The 19,811-nt window shown below is 36.9% G+C and overlaps 1 protein-coding gene across 1 annotated transcript in view; it reads left to right on the forward strand.

Annotated features, from left to right (window-relative positions):
• Nucleotides 1–4,288: 4,288 nt before the first annotated feature.
• KCNH8 (potassium voltage-gated channel subfamily H member 8) overlaps nucleotides 4,289–19,811 on the forward strand; it is a 331,588-nt gene continuing 316,065 nt past the window's right edge. Inside the window, exon 1 of the mRNA XM_090283012.1 lies at nucleotides 4,289–4,364. Coding sequence (XP_090139138.1) covers nucleotides 4,289–4,364 — 76 coding nt within the window. The remainder of the gene's footprint in view (nucleotides 4,365–19,811) is intronic.

Genomic DNA, 19,811 nt, shown 5'->3' on the forward strand with positions numbered 1-19,811 from the left:
ACTAAAAAGACAGCATGAAGGGTTGGGAAAATGTTGGTTTGAAATCTCTTGAGCTTCCTAGGTGAAATCTGAAGCTGGTTTAGATACCCAGAAAGGCGTATCACTCTAGATTCATGGGTAGCCATTTTTGAAAAAAAAGGGAACTTTTAATATATGAAACATTTTGAAGGGGCACATGACAGTAGATCTCCAAACTGCCACCAGAATCTTAAAAATTTATATAGAGGCCTCAACTGGGTCAGCCACGTGTGCCATCCAGATCCAGATAATCTCAACAGCACATTGTTCTCTCAAGGCAGAGTCCTTGAAATTGGTGCAGGCTGGGGAATAGTGGGCAGAATGTAAATACATTCCAAGCACAAAGGCCAGTGTTCAGGTCAACTGGCGGTCATGTTCTTTGGATGGACCTCCCCCAAAAAGAGAGAATCGACTTAAACAGTAACAATTACCATTAATGCATAGGTTTTGTTTTCAAGTGATTTTAATGTACTTTTTTTTTTGTCTTAAATTTTCCCTATAAAGAATTACTGGCTTGAGACCATATCTTGTGCCCATAAATTCTAAATTCTTATGAAAATATGTAGAATAGGTCAAAAGAGATTTTTCAATCAAATTTTGGAATACTATTATGAGACAACTTCAAACTTGTAATGCTAACAAATTGGTGTGGAGATTCTAACACATGGACATATGTTTCCTTTCATTGAATCTGGCTCTGTGCCTGCTTTAGTTCTGGCAGTTTTTGAACCAGACCTTAAGAAACTGGTAGCTCCTAATTCCTGTCTCTTGGGACACTCAATCTTGAAACCCCACCATTCTGTAAGTAAACCCAAATATCCATGGAAAGATCCACATGAAGAGCTGAAACACCAATGCCACAGCACTGGCTGAGCTCCTAGCTGACAGCCAGCACCCATTGCTACCCATGTCAGTGAGCCATGTTGGAAGTAATTCAGAATCGAGCTGCACCATCGAACCCTGTCCAGTTGGCAGATCTATGAGCAAAACAAACAAGCAAAAACTATGGTTTTAAATTAATGGCTTTTAAGGTGGTTTGTTACACAGTAAATCAGTGAAATTTGCCTATGTTTATTTTACCTAGAGGCATTCTATAGTACAATAACATAATGTACATTTGAATTTAGGAATTTTGTGTCTTCTCTTACACAGTAGAGTTGAAAAAATGATCTCCTCCTCTGTGAAGATGAATCTCTTCAAATAGGCCTTGGGTTTACTCTATTGTGTGGTAATTCTATATTCTTGTGTTGTCTCATTAAAGTCATAGGAAAAGTTCACATTTCTATGGGACAAGATGGGTCTTCTGTAAAAGAAGTTGGAGTTCTTTTTGCCCATCAGTGGAGTTATTTCCTTTAAGGAAAGGGAATGAGATTGGGGACAGATGATGAATTTCCAACACTCATTGCACCTCTTTGATTCCAAGGTGCCAGAGTATGTGTAAGGAAACTGAATATGCTTACACTCTTATTAAGGTCATGTTTTAATGTGGAAATTTGGCCTCACCAGTGCCACAAACACTTAAGAGGACCATTTGGTCCTTAATTATGCTAGTGCTGAGAGAGGGTCTGGACCCCAAGACCACAGAGCTGATGACAGCCTCCATTAAGGAAGACTCCTGGGTAAGGAAATCATAAAAATGTGGTGAGATCTCCTTACTACAGACCAATAGGATCCAGTAGAATCTCCGGATTGAAAATGAATTTAGGGCAAGGGATCTTGTCATGCCTAGTCCAGTCCCTGACCCACAGTAGGTGCTGGAAGGAAGACTATGACATTGAGTGATAAATGCTGGGATCCTTTTGTGATAAAACCTAAACTTTCTTTGGGGTTGTCATTCTTAAGTCTCTCTTGTTGCTTGTTTCTTGCAAATGATTTCATGAGTTTGGCGACGTAGATCAAGCCCATGAGGAAACCACTTTTAAACACAAACAGCCCTAAAGTGCAAATTTTATAAACCTAAATCGTGGCTTTCACTTAAAATGGTTTATGATGAACTTCAAGCCACTTCAAGGGATATCCACTTAATGGATATTTTCATGAGTAAATTTCATAAGAGATTCAAAAATAAATACTTATCTTTGAATAAGTTCAGCATTTGCAGTTCATTTAACAGAGCTAAATAATAGTAACAGCAACAACAAAACCACGCTTTTTATTAATCCCACAGAAATACAATAATTTCAATAACTGACAGCAGCAGTCTGGGTTATCAGGGACGCGATGCACCCGCCTAACAGAAGCAGGGACGAGCTGGTCTTTCTTTCCCTGTTTCTGCCCGAGAGGGAGCCAACAGAGCCACTCGTAGTTGGCTCGGCGCGCCACATGGGGGACACCACCGCGTGAGCTCGGTTTCCACAAAGCTCAGCTGGCTCGGGGCTGCAGGATTCGGGGGAGGACAGAAGCGGCCCGAGGGCCAAAAGCTGAGTCTAGCTGGGCGGGAGATACTTTGCCAAGTGCCAGGACCAGTGAGGAATCCCTTCCCCTGCCTGGCGCACCCCCAAGCTGCTCTTGGTGCACGGCGGCCGGATCCGCTTGAATTTCAACACAAAGGGAATCCTCGGCAGCAGGAAGTGCATCACTAGAAAGGGGGATCGGGGGCGGGGAGAGGGGATGCTTCTCTCCCTCCCCACACCCCTGCCCTCCCGGAGCCTGGGCAGCAGTGACGAAAGCGTCAGGGTCCCCGGTACGCCTTGGGAGCCGGGAGAATTCAAACAAGGAACAAGCCCCCCCCCCGCTCCCACCCCCACCCAAACAGTAGTGGGGAACCGGCGCTCTTGCCTCCTGCCACGCCCGAGCTCCGGGGCGGCCGGGACCCGAGCTGCCGCAGTTCACACACCTGTTCGCTTCCCCCCTCCTTTCCTTCCGGGTGCTCCAGCACCTGGGCTCACGTTTGTTTTTCTACCCCTGGGCTCTCAACTTTCTACCGCATCTCCTTCCCTATTACGGGTCTCCCTCGAATTCTCGCTCTGCGTTTGGGCTTAGTTTTCCCAGGAAGAACGTTGTAGAGAGGGAGTCCCCTCGTGGGAAAGGGGGAGAGGGACTGGGAGAGACCACTTTCGCTTTCCAAGACACTTGCAGGTCCAGGGACTCGGCCTGGCTTTCTACCTAGAGGTGCCAGTCTTGGAGGGAGCCTCGCCGTTGGGCAGGGGAAGAGGGGACGGGCTAGGCTAATTTGTGTGACAGCTATTTTTACAAGGCACCCTTACTGTTTTTACTTATATTGTATTTTGCAAATCAATAAAAACAGTAAACTTTTCAAGAAATGTTTTATTCACATTTCACTGGAGAGGGGGAAAGCCATCCATTGTCCGTATACAAAGCTGTTATTATTATTTTCTTTTAGTTTAGAATGGCTTGAGGAGACCAATGGCAATTTGGGGAGAGGGGCTGAAACACCCCTTTTTGGAGCCCAGGAAGTAGAGCTGGGAAAACCCCGGCGCTTTGCACCAGTTCCCGGGTTCAAAGACCCGGGTGGCTGGAGAGGGGGCCGCGCAATGAACTCCAGGCAGCCCCTCAATGGCAGGTGCGCGGGAAGGGGGGCACGTCCCCCTGGAGCGCCTGGCTGCCTCAGCTCGGTTGGACACCACTGCCCCTCCCGAGTTCTAGGTGGAGGCCGGGTACCTGCCCCGACCTATCTCCTCCCCTTCTCCAATACCACACCCACGGAACTCCGGTCTCCCAGAGAGAGGGACAGAGAGGGAACAAAGGGGTCTTTGTTCACAGATTCCTGGGGGGTGGGAGTTGTTCTCGCTTGCGTTCCTCGGCACCCCTTAGGGACAGGGAGGCTCAGCGCCACCGAGTGACGAGCGCGGTCCTCCAAGACCTCAGCGCCTTAAGTCAGGGCGCGGCGCCCCAGGCTACCGAGGGCTTTTTCCGGGCGTGCGGGCCGGGTGGGGGACGAGACACGCGCGGCGGCGCCTGGCGGGCACTGCAGCCCGAAGAGGGACGGTGGGGAGGCGCGGGGGGGAGGGGGGTGCGATCAGCAGCTGGCAGAGGGTGAAGGGGAGGGAGAGGAGCTCGAGCCCGGAGAAACCTGGAGGTGCGGGGCGGGCTCCGAGAGCGTTCTCGGGGCCGCTCCTGTCTGAGCAGCGGCGGCTGGAACTCGCTCCCTCTCTCCTTCTATCCTCTCGCTTCCCTCGCTTGGCCCCACCGGCACACCAGGCCCCCCTCCCCGCCATCATTACGCTCCCCTTTTCCCTTCTTGGCACTTTCCTCTCGAACCATCTTTCTGGACAAACTTTGATGGAGAATTTCACACCACGCTGGAAAAATGCCGGTTATGAAAGGATTACTGGCGCCCCAGAATACCTTCCTGGACACCATCGCCACCCGTTTTGATGGAACACGTAAGTCTTGCACTTCGACGAGTTGCATAGTATTTTTTGGAGAATGATATTTCTCATATAGATTACTTTAGCTCCTGCCTTCCTTTTTGCACCAGCAGAGTGAATTTCCTTCTGTTCTTTCCAAGGTGTCTTTTGTGCGGAGAAAAAAAATGTTCGTCCCATGATTCGATGCAGTATAAACACTTTGGTAGTTGGCCCCCTTGACTTCTTGGGGTCAAAAGAGCCTGAAGAAAGATTGATTCCGCGTTCAATGTTGAACCTGCATTTTGGTACCGCTCAAGGAAGCGGTTTTTATTAAGTTTATGAGGTGAGAGTAAGAATTGTCTTTATTAGTGAAATGCCACTGTATCTTTCAATTTCAAGTCTCCCTAAATTATAGGGAGAGTTTGGAATGTTCTTCATCCATGGATATTCATTCTGTGAGGTCTTTCGGATAGGCATGCTTTCCCGTATGAGTTTAAGAAACGCAAACTAGAAGCAGGAATTGCCAAGTGTAAGCTTTTTGTAGAATTCTAAGCATCGTGAGTTTGTCTTTTAAACTAGAATAGTGTACCTTTCAATCTTGAAATTATCCTAACACTTGAGGAGAAATTGTTTGGGAAGGAGGAGCTGGGCATTGGAAAGGCTGATCTGATTATAAGAAAAACTTTCGACATTATTTTATGATGGCAACTATTATTGGACGTTTAGCTTGTTTAAGCTACAGTTAAAAAATAATAATAATAACAGAGATGGTGATGTATGGATACTTGGAGCAAATGGTCTATTTCAGGACCACGGTCAGGTCCCTGTTCCTTCCCAGGCTTCTTTAGCTTGCTTCCTTCTTGAGGCTCTTGGTCTTTTCCAGTAGACTTTTCCATGTAATTAGAAGTCTGTACTCACACTCCTAACAAATGTTTTCAGTTGGTTTCACTATTGAATAGCCATCTACACTTACCCCCTAGCTTATGTTGCTTCTATGTACTATCATTCCTTTTTCTTACTATTACACCAGACTCATAGAAACTCATTTATTCCAAAGGCTTTTTCCAGTGGTTTAGGTATCATTGTTTTTTACTATGATGGTATATTTCTTGGAGGTAATGTAGAGAGCTCACTCAATTTTATTTACACTCCAGTAGTCTAGATACACACTCTGATGATCCTGGACTTTTGCACTTCAGAAATAGTTGGAAAAGTTTACATGAAGGAGAAATGAAGCATTTACTTGATTTTGTTCTTTTTTTTTTTTTTTTTTGACATCCAGCCTGCTCATGGTAGTTGGGGTAGGCATTCTTCTGGTGTTATCTTTAGCTTTAGCCATTCTCTCCCCTTTTATATTCTAGATGTGTCAGACAGCATAAGAGAAGTGCAATGCCATTATATGTCTGTCTTCTTTAATAATAAGAGAAAATATTGCAATAAAACTTCAAGTCCCTGCTACTGCCATTTCCTCCACCATCCAGCCAACACACAAATTTATCACTGCAATCCTGAACCATGGCTGTGGGTGCTACTCTTTATTACCTTAAGAACTGATCAGCTTTATGTGGATGTTTGGTCTTGATGTTGTAAACTTAACACCCCCCCCAAAAAAAGCCTTCCAACATTGATCACAATGCATCTGTTAAAAATGAAGTCATTGGTAAATGGTAGCTGCTTATCTAATTGTCATTTAAAGTTGAATGGAGTGTCATGTGTAAGGAATGAGTCCATCATAATAGCCCTGGGAATTTCTGCTGTATTATATTTATATATCAATTGTTAATGAGGATCATCAGTGTGAGGACGCCTCTATCACTATAATATTTGATAAGCAGAGGGCATGTAGAGAGTGATGAATAGCTTTTTTTCTAGTTTAGCTACACATTAATGTTAACAAAATAGAAGGTTAGAAATCTTGAATCCTTACTTGGGAAGTCCATCATCACCTATCAGCATTTAGAATAATTTTAAAAACCCTAAAACTGTTGGACAGCATACTTAGTATGTGATCCACAGTGTCTGGGGAATTCCTGGAGGGAACCACTTCGTATAATATTAGTCTGAAAATCAGTGAATCAGATTTCAAAGTGATGAGTAACACAAATGCTTCGTTAACAACATTCAATTGATACCCTTTGTTTCAACAAACTCTACTCAATTAAAGAAGATTATAATTTCTCATTTGCTTTTGGTTTGAATTGCAGAATGACTTGAATAATCTGAAACTTAAAAAATTCATTAAGCAAATTTTTAACCACAAATTTTGCTGTATCTAGAATCATGGGCTTGCCATTTCCCCTGCTAAATATTCAGTTTATATTATTATGCTATCTTTTCTGGGTTGACACAATTTTGTTAAGTGTAATTACTATCCCAGAAACTCTTTCCCTATGATTACCCTTCTTTATTTTGATTTTTTGTAGTAGTTTTTGATTTTCTTGTGCAACATAAAACTCTTTGAAAGTTTTAAATTTGCAAAATTTTTACCCCCCTCAAATAAAAACTACACTGGAACGTAGATAGTATTATTATACTAAAAATGCAGTGTGTTTACATTATTCATTTTCTGCATTTTTTGTTAAGTACATTTTATAGTCATGTCAGTTTCTTACCTTAGTTTGTTTTATTTTGGACAATTCTAATGAAAAATAAGAGAGCAAACAATAACTCTGGCAAAGCCCCTTGCTAACTTAACCATGATCCAGTATTACTGTTAGCCTTATTGATTTAATATTATAATAGAAATAATAAAACTTAAAACATGGTCTGAAATTTCTTCCAGGAAAGAAAGAACAACTATATGACAATAAAAGCTTATAAAATTATCCTACTAATATATCAGTTGGGGTACAATCACACGGCAACATAAAACAAGTTCATAATATACTTTATCACCTAGTGACATTTTGTTGTTTTAAAGAATAAGGTTTTTTCTCTTTTAATATTTAAGAAGTGAGCTCTTCATCTGGATTGAAAGAAAATTGTGTAACAATTAAAACTATTTTTTCTCATATACAGTATAATTTTTTAATATGCTGGAAAATAGGAATCTTTTTATATAACACTACATATTTACTCTTAAAATATTTTCTTTTGGACTGTGTTTAATTGAAGTGCAAATGAAACTCAGAGAAACTAAGAACCTTCACAATATCAAATATTTATACCTCATTTAGGGAGAAAATAATCCAGATGAGCTTATTTGACTCATTACATATAGCCAATCTCACTTGAAATACTCTAAAACACACACACACACACACACACACACACACACACACGTGCATGCAATTTTAACATAATGACCTGCATATAGTTTGTGCCTCCATAGTTCCTTATTTAAAAAAATGTTTAATGTATTTAAAAATATTTTCTTAGTACACGTCTGCTTTAAGTACAGAATATTAGTCTGGACAAAGGGAAAGTAAAATAAAAGAACATATAAGTACATATTTTATAAAATAGTTTTCAGTACAAATATTTTCCACAGGGTACCATTTCAGAAAAACACATTTTTTAGAATATAAATCTTTCAGAGAGAAGTATCAATTTTCAAACAGAATGGTACATTAGCCTACATTTTCTTAGTCAGATCAGAATTTGGCCTGACTACTTCTCTTTTGGGTTAATGAGGAAAGATTGAATCTTTAAAGGAAGTTTGTTGCCCCATTGACTCTATCAAGGAGATTCCAGTCAAAGCATTCAATAACAGTGCTTCAGAAACTCATTCATGTTTGCATGTATGTTATGTACATACTCCTGTATAGCCTAATGGTCCAAGGAAATTTGTTAAAGTCAAAATACTTCCTCTACAGAGGCAATTCTCAATGATTTTTCTTTTTCCTCTTTATACTTCCATCACATTACATAATCTCTTAACATTAGAAGCATGAAGAGAAGGGTAATGTGCCCAGTGTCACTGGAAGAAGGGAGGATAAGATGGGACTGTGAAGATCCAAAGTCTTTGCTGAGTTATAATTTGGAAAATATCATCAAAGGCATTTTTGCAATAAAAAAAGATGTGCTCCATTATTCTGGGTCTGTCTATAAAAGGCTATTTACATGAAAACATTCAAGGAAATATGTAACACTTCATAGATATCTTCTCACAAATGGAAGATTATAAAGACTCTTTTTTTTACATGCCATTAGTGTGTCTTTTATTCTTATTCTTTATGTTTAGGGAGATAGTTCCTGTGTTAGTTTTCTATCTCTGTGTAGTAAATTATCACAAACTTAGTGACTTGTTATCTCACATTGTCTGTAGGTCAGATATCCAGGCAAGGATTAGCTGGGTCTTCTGCTCAGGGTCTCACAAGGCAGCAGAAAGTTGTCCGCTATGGCTGTGGTCTCTGCTGTGGCTCCAGGCCCTCTTCAAAGCTCACGTGTTTGTTGGCAGAATTTATTTCCTTGCAATTTTATGATCAGGGTTCCTTTTTGCTTGCTAGCTGTCAGCCAGGGACTTTTTAGCAACTAGAAGATGCCCTCAGGTTCTTGCCCTGTGGCCTTTTCTATAGGCCCTCTTGCAACAGAACAGCTTACTTCTTCAAGACCAACAGGAGTGTCTTTCTTTTAGGAGCTCACCTGACTAAGTCATGCCCACCCAGAATAATCTCTCTTTTGATTAACTCAAACTCAACTGATTATGAATCTTAATTCCATCTGTGAAATCCCTTGTAAAATCATAAGTCCTGTTCACACCCAAGGGAAAGAGATTATAAAGGTATGTATACAGGAGTCAGGAATCTTGGATGCTGTTTTAGAATTCTTTCTCTTGTGGTTGCTATTGCATTGTTGTAGATTCATACAAAGCCTCATGTTTCCACATTTGTTCTTCATGAAGCATGTTTATAGAGCACACTCTAGAATTCTGTATGCATAACTCTGCTGAGTTTATGTCTGGAATTTTTGTGAATGTGAGGCCCAACTCACTGGAGGGAGGGATTTCCTTTATATTGGGTCATGACATATGAGCAAACCTAACCTAGGACATGTTCAATCAATTGTGCTATCAGATTCTTCATTCTTTGATCTAAAAGTAATGTGAGAGACATAGGAATATTTTCAGAAGATTATTCCCTGTCTCTTGACAGGGTGCTCTCTCTTTTCAGATATGGAAGGTTACAGGGGGGTTGTTAGCCTATGTACAAGTATCTTAGTTTGCTCGGGTGGGGAACCAGTCCAAGAATGTGGCATCTTCAAAGAATGATACCAAGTCAAGTACATGCACTCTGAGGTGACTGGGCCATTTCCACCTTATTAACTATTAACCGGGTCATTTCTGGGCTAACTATGTGGACTGTTTTGAAACACTATGTTCTCCATATTTTTCTCATATCTTCTTAGATTTAAGAAACTCCCCACTATACACTGGTGTATTGAAGTTGGCTGTATTAAACCAAAATATGTTTTTTTTATTTAACCTTTATTCCAGGTTTATTAAAAATAGAAAAAAAGACACAAAAAGGAAGAGGGAGGAGGTAGAAGAGAAGAAGGATAAGGGAATTATTTTTTCTCTTTCTTTTGCATTTGTAGATTATTTACCCTGCAAAGAACTTAGTGCAGGGGTTCTCATAACTTCCTCACAGTTAACAAAGTATTTTATTTTGATTTACAAGAATCAAATTTATGTGTTTACCACAAGTGCATTTCTTTTGATGAGTGAGATATACAAATAATAAAAAAAACATTTTATTATATAGTATTTTAAAATATTAGGTAATTTTATTTTGACATCATTATATAGAAGGGAATAGAGAGCTAATTTGTCAAGAATGGAAGTTATGCCCACAATATTTTACTTTTAGGCTTTGGAATTTGGCATGAACTGTAAACCAAAGGCCATGATCTGAGCCCTTTTCTGGCATGAGAAACATATTGAGTCCTGAGAAACCAGTTTCTGGGATATTTTAGAGCTAATGTACTTCTGAGAGGACACAGTATTTCTGAAAACATCTTTACTGTATTTATTCAATCAGCCAGTCAATCAATCAGTTACTCATTCCAACAATATTTAATCAACACTGACTATATACAAAGCCATTATGCTAGGATCTTTGGGATAAATCAGGCTTGTCCCTCTCTCAAAGAGGACAATAAATTATACACAAATTACCATAATATAGGTATTCAGAGTGTTCAAGAGGTGTAGGCAAAGGGCTATTTACATTTGGATAAGGAGCGAATAATTTCTATGAGGTAATGATCTGAGAGCAATTCATATAATAAATTACTTCAGGGTGGGAATAATCAGCTCATCAATAATAAGGGCAAAAACTATATCCTATTTACTTTGCCAATTTGTGTAGCACTTTTCATTGAGGCTTCAGGGAGAATAACAAGTATCTTAGAGGATGTGAAGGAGGCAAGATAGAGGCAGGAGGACAATAGAAAGTCTATTTGGCCAGACATGAATGTCTTCAAAGCCAGAATGCTTTGTCATAGTAAGCCATTGGAGGTGATAGATTCATGTCTTGGTAAGAGAAATATGGTGAAAAACTCTCAGCCTTCACATAGTCCACAGACTGATACATAACACAGGAGAAAAGTCAACTTTAAAGTCTAAGATGTTTCCAATAATGCTTTGACACTTGGACAGGGGTCCCATGGAATACAGTGAAATTGATGTGTTCATTTTCTTATGAATGCCTGATTTGCCTAGTGAACTAAGTTTGTCTTAGGAAAGGGAAAGATTGATTTCTGACCACAAAGCTGAGTCTTCTCCTTCACCCTTATGTTGTACTATAGAATTATGCCTGTGGAGAAGAAAAAGAATTGACAGTACGCTAGAATTCAGTCCCAGTGAGGTTGATTGGAGAAATGGCAAAAGTAAAAGGTACAGAATTGCAACTGCTGCAGAGATAGTAGGGTTCACCCCTGCAGTATACATTTGCTGATATAGTCTAAATACTGTTTTTTAAGTCCATTTTGGTTTAGCAGAGCCTACAAACAAAAAAGATGAGATTCAACTTTTCCTATGGTATATTTAGCAACAGGAGCAATTAAAGAGCTTTTTCAGTAATATGAACAGTCAAATATATTTCTTGGCTTATAAATTCCCTGGAAGATATATTTTGCTTTCATTTAGAGCTATTAATGCAGCTATTTATCTCCCTTAAACCCTTTAAAATTCACGTCCTCAGATGAACTAATAATCTCTTCTGGCCTATGAAACCCATCTATTTTCTTACATTTTCTGGCTCCATTATTGACACTACCACCCACCCATTTCTCCAAGCTCAGAATCTGAGTCGGTCGTGACTGCCCACATGTCTAATTGTTTATCAAGTCTTCGAGACTTGACTTTACAAATGCTCTAATTTGGCTCCTCATCTTCCTTCTCATCACCTCTGCTTTAGTTTGGGTGCTGTTTCTCATCTACATGATTATAACCTTATTCTCATTAGACTGCTGTGGTCATAAGCCCTGATCCTGCTTACTTGAAACCCCTTCAGTCTACGTTGTCCCCAGAGTGATTCCTGTTAAAAACAATATGACTATTTAATCATGAAACCTTCCTCCTTAAAACTATCCCTCGGCTCTCTGCTCTCTCTTAGAGAATGTTCAGAGTCCTTAGTGTCATCTAACCACAAGATGATTCTGCAGTATCTTTTAAACCACTGCCTCCTAGGCTGCAGACACACTCACCCCAATCATCTGTGCATTCATGCATCTGGGCCCTCTGCATATCCTTTGAGTAAGATCCTTTATTTTCTTCAAAACCCATTCATTTGAAATTTTTCTGTGAAGCACTGGGTAGTTAGGTGACATTTTCCCTATGCTTCCACATTACTTTGTCCATCCCTCTAGTTAGATCTTACATGGACTCTTAATTATATGCTTTTATTTTTTAAACACTTAACTATTGGTCTCTGAAACCCTGACTGTGTTTCATTCATTTCGTATCTCCTTAGCTTGAACTTAATGCTTGGAACAAAGTTTTGCTCAATAAATATTTCTTTGAGTAGAAGACTTTAAATTCATTAAATGCTAGAATTGTATATTAGTTTTCTTTATTTCCCTTCAATGGTAGCTAGTATTCCTTGTATTCTGTATTGTGTGATTAAATTTAGTTTTGAAACATAATTCTAAGACTGGCTTCTAGCCCTTCATTTTCATGTGTTTCAAGCACTGATTTCTTTAATAAAACTTTATGACAACAGTGACTACCATTTGGGTCATGTCTATATATACATTTTGTACTATGCTGGTGTTTTAGCTCTTCCACCTATAATTCCTTCATGGAGGAAGCTCCCGTTTTTGTTAAAGATGACAGAATTCAAGCTCATAATTTTTTTAAGTTATTATACTAGCTTACTGTAGCCTATTACATTTCTGTTGTATCACACTACCTCTAAAATGTGTTTTTCTTATAGTAAGTATAAACAGACTGGGACAATCTGTGGTATCATTTAATAAATGAAAAAATCATTTTTCTTTGAGATTTTGGTGTTTAGAATTTGCTGACTTTAGAAGTTCCTTGAGAGTTTTTTGTCAAGATAATCCTTCCATAGAAGATATTCTAATTCTCATAGCTATTATAGTGACATTATTTTGTACTTTTACCTTGTTAGAATCTTACAGAGGAAATTCTTCTATTCTGAGTATGCTTTTATTGGGAGAAATATATTCTCCAGTATCAGGTGCTGTTGACATCTTTTAACAGAAATCATTTACCTTTTCTTTGCAATAAACTTAAAGGAAGAAATAACAGTATCTAGCTCTTCAACTCTCAAATATAATCCAAAGCTTTTATTCTTCATGTTTTCTTTTGTTCTATTAAATATTTTGGACATACTTTCTTATTGTACTTGTCAGTCAAACTGAGTTTCTTAATCTAGTTATTGAACTAGAGGGAACTGAGCCATAGCATTTTGTCCATTCATGCTTTATTTGCTTTTCTAAAAAGAAGGATCCACATAAGAAGTTCAGATGTTATTGGCATGTGAAATACCCAGTTGGACAAGAAATAGACTTGTCCTTTAGTGTGGTATTCTGGCTATTCCATCAATTGAGGAATAATGTAGAAGGTACAATTGGGCATGATTTTGACCTTAGCACCTAAATAAATGATTCGACTATGCTTTCTTGAATAATGGAAAAAATGAATGTCTTGGGACTAGACCTTTTGTATTGTATTAATTTGGTTCACTTTTATTTAGGTTACATTCAATGAGCCTGCCACTTTCTCTTAATAAATGAGTGAATCCAGGATTTAGGATATAGAGGTAATAATTACCAAGAGTTTCTGTCTGTCTGTACAGTGATCCATATCATGAAGTGTGTTTTTGCTTTGTTTAAACAAAAGTTATAAAATTATTTGAAAAATAGTAATAATTACTAATATTTGAATAGCATTTAATTATATTCATTTTTATTTCATCACTTGAATTGCTTTTGAACTAACAAATAAATTTTAATGTACATTTGTTGAGCACTGTTTAATATAGTTAAGACCTGTTTGAATTTCCTTTTCTGGGCCTCATTAGTTTATATTCATTGCCCTTTATTAATTTGATTTTTGGCATTCTCTTTTTGACATTTATAAGCTCTTTACATAGTAACAATATGAACATCTATTGATTATGTGAATTGTATATGTTTTTCCCAATTTTAGTGGGTCGTTTGAGTTTCAGAGAGATGAATTAAGCAATTTTACTTTTATGATTTCTGTGTTTTGTGTCATACATAGAGAGGTGTTTTCTATCCTGAAATTATTTTAAAAATGCACTCTATGTGCTCTACCATAGTTTAATTTTGTATATACAGTTTTTTCTCCTCAACTAATAAGTTTCATAGTTTGATCTATTTATGTAGGGATCAAAACTAATTCTTTCTAGATTCCAATTCATTTTCCTAACATTATTTAGTAATTCATTTTTTCCATGCTGATTTGAAGTGGTAGTCCATATGAAGTTAAAATCATACTATCTAGCTAAAGAGAAATCTTAATGTATTGTCAATGAAATCTCTTGCAAGAAAAATGATATTTTTATGATTTTAAAATTCATATGTGAAACTTGTTATATATTTCTATCATTTGCATCTTTTTAGGAGTTTCTCAATAAAACTCTTGTACATTTCTTATTTATTTTATTCCTTGTATTTTCATCTTTTTACTGCTATATAAACTATATATGGAGTCTTTTTCTCGTTGTTTTTTAAAATTCAGCCATGTTTGTTTATTGAAGGATATTGATTGCTACATGTTATTTTTTTTTAACCAGGCAGCTTGCTGAGTTTCTACTATTTTTTATAGTGATTTTGCAGTTGGGTCCTTGGGGTGGGTTTCTTGGAGTTTTAGGTAAGAAATAATTTTGTCTTCAAATTATAAAAATTTTGTTTTTTTGTTTCCAATAATTACAGCTTTTACTTTTTGCCCCTTCAATTTTTTATCTTGTCTAATTGCTTTGCCTAGTGTCATGAGTATTATAAAAATGGTTACGATAAAGAAAATTCTTCTTGTTTCTGTCTTTAATGGGATTATTTTAGTGGATTTTTTGGTTGTTAGAGTGATAACTATTTTATTGTATATTTTTGCTTTATTAAAAGATTTATAATGTATTTCTATTTTATTAAGTGCCTTTTCACATTTTTTCCAAGAAATTTTATTTCTTATTGACTCAATAATTATAATAAATTTTATTGACAAAATTCATAAAATTAAATTTCCTTTTCAGTATTTTCATAAAAGGTACTTGGCCATGTTACTGAACTTTACAGCAGGTTTTTGAATAATGTCATTTGGTTCAACGTCACTGCCTTGATGAGAAAAAAAATAGATTCCTGGCTGAGGTCACTTTCTGTGTGGAGTTTGCACATCCTCCAGGTCTGTGTGCATTTCCTCTGGGTACTATGGTTTCTTCCCACATCCTAAAGGTGTGCACATTAGGTAAATTGACTTGTCTAAATTGTCCCAGTCAGAGTGAGTGTGGGTGTGGGTATGGGTGCAAATGGTTCTGATTGGAAGAGCCTGTTGTCCAATGTTTTCATCTTGTGCCCTGAGCTGCTGGGGTAGATTCCAGGTAAATGTAATGTTGAACTAGAGTAGGTGGTTTGGAAAATAATTATCTTCTTGTTTTTATTAATCTTTCTTAAATGTAGGTATAGCTCACATTTATTTTAATGGGTTGGTAGATCTCCAGCTAGTTCTTATAGCTTTAGCTATGGTCTTGTCTAATAATGTCTCAGGTGCCTGTGTAGTGAATATAGTTCTGATTTTAATGTGTGCTTAAATCTAAAAGATGCCCAGCAATTATACATTTCCTTTTTTAAAAATAAAGTTTGAGTTTTTGCATCTAGTTCATAAATGTAAGTAAAGCTTTTCCAATTTTATTGTATTTATTCAAGGTAAATCATATATTTTGTAAATTCAGTATAAAGATCATTAAAGATAAAGTTACTTCATGGTGACAACTCAAATGTAAAATTTGGTAGAACCCAATATCATGGTAAAGACAATATTTGTTAAATGTAAAAAGTGTGTGAAACAGAAGTGTGCTTGGACTTGGTTGTGGTGTATGCATAATTCATTATTGTGTAAAATGGTAATATTCTACAATCACCATAGAGACTATAGTGGTCAACATTACCAAATGTTTATACACACATATGAGAAATAGTTACATTAGTTACACTACATGATATATGGTGTTCAATACAGAAAAATATTTGGCAATACAATACATGGTTTCTTTTTTTACTGCTATCATCATTTGGAAGATAATATCAAAAGTAAGTTATATGTGAAGTTTAAGAGATTGGGGAAAATTTTATCCCACAATTTTACTTGTTAATGTAAATATATAATATTAAAATAAATATTTAATTATATATATATATTTGTTTGATATATCTTTAATTTTGATAGGCCAGAATCTTGAAATGAAAGTGACTTGGGTCTATATTGGCCTCTCATTGTTCTTAAATATATTTATTGTCCTCACTTTAGTGAAAAGGATGCAAAGAACTCTAGGGAGGCTCAGTATGTCGTCCCAAAGCTAGTACCTGAGAAGTCTGGGCTCTTTACTATCATCCTTTAATTGAAAAACCCAAGTTCTTTCTTCAACTTTATTCTAATTTTACTTTGAAAGAAGAAAAGGGAAGAGAATTGACATTTAATAAGCAACCAAAGCAACCATGAACACAATGCTATGTTTGGTATTTTCATCTATATTAGTTTATTTAATCTCTTAATAATAAACGGTAGATGTTTTTATTTCTACTTTAGAGATAGAAAATTTAATTAAACCCCAGAAAGCTTGAATAAATTGTCAAGTCACTCACTTTATAAATAGTGAAGCTGAAATTTGTACACATGGTTTTGACTTTAGCAGTCTGTGTTTAATAAAAGAAAAAAATAGAGCTAAATTGTAAAGCATTAAATTTATATGACTAAGATCTGAATGGCCACGGTTGACTTCATTTTGAGATACTTACAAACGGTTTTCATCCTTCTTAAAACACATCACCTGGGAAACCCAGTTTACAAAGCTGCAATGTGGCAATGTTTTATGAACAGTACACAGAGGATTATCCAGGAATTACCTCTTTTGTTATAAATACCCCAAAGAGTTCTTTTTACCTGAGAGGTCATGATGCAGGGGTGCTGGAGATCACCTGAGAGATATGCCACAAGTCCATAAGTTTGGTGATATGAGAAAAGATTCAGAGTTCTATGTAGAGCAATATCACAATAACTTCAATTTAAATATGCTTTTAACCCATCCATGAATGAGGCAGAAGGGGTGGAATTACAAAGGAACATGAGAAAGTTTTGGGGGTTGCTGGTCTTGATTGTGGTGATAGTGTTTTAGGTATATGTATCTGTTAAACTTATAAAATTGTGCAATCTACATATGTGCAGTTTATTATATGTGAATCATTCTTTAATAAAGCTGTTTAAAATGCTTTCCTGGGTGTAGGGAGGAGGATAGTTATAGCTATAGCACTAGGAATGACACACACTCAAATGTACTTAATCTTCTCTGTCTCTCAACTTCTTATGAGCAGCTTTTTCTGGTATATTATTAGTTGTACTGATCCAGAGTACTGATTGTATGAGACTTGAGAAACAAGCAAAACTATCAATGAACATTGAAATTAATAATAAAAAATCACTATTTAACAGTAAAATTCTATTCAAGGTAATGTTGATTTTTTTGTCAATAGTAAGACTTGTTTATAATATTAGTTATCTACTGATGACTATAGCTCACTCGTTTGTGGGTTGACTAGGGCATCACCCGATCTAAGGCAGGTTTAGCTGGGTTGCAACAAAGCCCCAGCCCAATAACACAAACAATTATCAAGATTTTGCTTGTGTCACATTTGCTAACATCTCATTGGTTAAAGTAAGTCAAACAGACAAACATAGGATGACCCCTCGATGAGCAGGCACAAAAAATTTATATGTAAAACAAGAATTGGAGTAATAACACAATGTATCCCATTTGCTTTATTAATACTATCTTTGGGAAGGGAAAACACGTTTCAAAAATTAAAAGTTCTTTATTTTCTTTGTAAAATGACAATCTGGTATCTTGAAATGGCTTCTTTATTTCCTCACGTGCTGTTAAAGTTTAAAATAAGTATTTTAGAAGAGGAAGTCTGTGATGCTACTTGTGAAATCTATAAAACTGGTACAAAAAAAAAAAGATGTCATTAATATTACTACATAATGGGGAACTAACCACCCCCCAAAAGAAACAAGAATGTTATACCATATGATCTCACTTTTATGTGGAATGCAATGAACAAAATAAACTGATAAACAAAATAGAGCCAGAGACATGGATAAATGGAAGAGACTGATGAATGTCAGAGGGGAGGGGATAAAAGAAGGTAAAGAGATTAGACAAAGAACATATATGCAAAGGCCATGGGCACAGACAGTAGTTTGCTGAAGGCCAGGGGAAAAGGGTGTATGGGTGGAGGTGAGCAAAGGGGGAAAATGGGAGACATCTGTAATAGTGTCAACTATAAAAAAATATTAACAAACTATAAATCGAGACTTTTCCTTAATATAATAAATGTTAACTAATAAAATAAACCAAAAATTCAGCTCAGTTACTTTATTAGAATGCTGTCAAACAATGGATTGAGCAGAGGCTTGGAGATAACAAGAAAACCAATGGATTTCTTTTAAAGTTAAGTCAAGGATGGTGTTGGCATATGATTTTAAACCCTATACTGAACTAAAACGCAACAGGGATATCTAGAATCCTTAAAGCAAGTTTTATAAATTTCAGCCCTCGATGGTTTTCCCACTGTGTTTCTGTAACAAAGTCACTTGTGTGTTATTTGACATCAGGTGCCAAGACTGCTAGTGGTTAGTATACAAGGGTTCAAGTTCTGCTTGTAGGAGCTCAGCTGTGGTGCTGGCTCCTCAGCTGTAAATGACCAGAGACATTACAGCCCACCTCTTCCATTTACTAGATATTGTGATATGTTTGTACACTATTTCCTAATTTTCTCTGTTACAAGCGTCTCCCTAATTTGTTACTCACAACACAATGAGGAGGAAACTTTATCCCCATTGGACAGATGAGGAGATTGAGTATTGATAGGCTTATAATTACTGAGCAGATGAGTGACGCAGACAGAACTGGGGTCTGTTATCCGAATTGTTAGGCCTGTGTTTTTAAATTATATTATGTTGCTTTTTGTATGGGGGAATTGAGAAGATCTGCAGAATAGAAACTTTGTAAACATGAGTCAATGTTGCTTCTGCTAATGTAGATGTATCATAGCTAACTCAAAATGTTTATTTTGTAAACACCCAAATCTGGACAATTTCCCATTATTTCTTCTTCATCAGGGAAGATTGTGCATTGATTTTTTTTTTCTCTCAAACCTAAGATGTGATTCCCCTCATTCCTTTGAAATAAGATATTTCTAAATTATTGTTTTTAAGGCTTTTTATAAGTTAGTATCTTTTTTATGAAATTGAAAATCTTTAAGGCATAAGAAGTACAAAAATGAATGGCAATCTACTTATTGTTCCAGGATTGATATTTTCTGTTCTTACTGATTTGAAATAATTTTTCCCAACTTTTAAAAATATGATTTTAGATTCCAATGCAGTTATAAGAAGTAATAACAAGAGTTTCCTTATACCCTTTATCCAGTTTCTCCCAATGGTAGTATCTTGTTTTACTGTAATCTAATATCATCAGGAAATTCACTTTGATATAATTTATCTACCTTATCCAGATTTCATCAGTTTTACACATACTCATTTATATTTGGTGTGTGTTTAGTGCTATGCAGTTTTATCACACACACAGATTTGTAAAAGAACCATCACAGTAAAGATACAGAATGATTTTATTAAAAGGATGCTTTGTGTAACCTTTTTACAATCATAGCCACTTCCTTCCCTACTCCCTGACAACCACCAATATTTTCTCCATCTCTATAATTTTGTCTTTATCAAGAATCAATCAATATTCTCCTGGTGGCCAAAAGATATTTGTTTTCTTG

This window comes from Furipterus horrens, unplaced genomic scaffold (assembly GCF_987537825.1).
Source record: "Furipterus horrens unplaced genomic scaffold, mFurHor1.1.pri manual_scaffold_7, whole genome shotgun sequence".
NCBI classification, from domain to species: Eukaryota; Metazoa; Chordata; class Mammalia; order Chiroptera; family Furipteridae; genus Furipterus; species Furipterus horrens.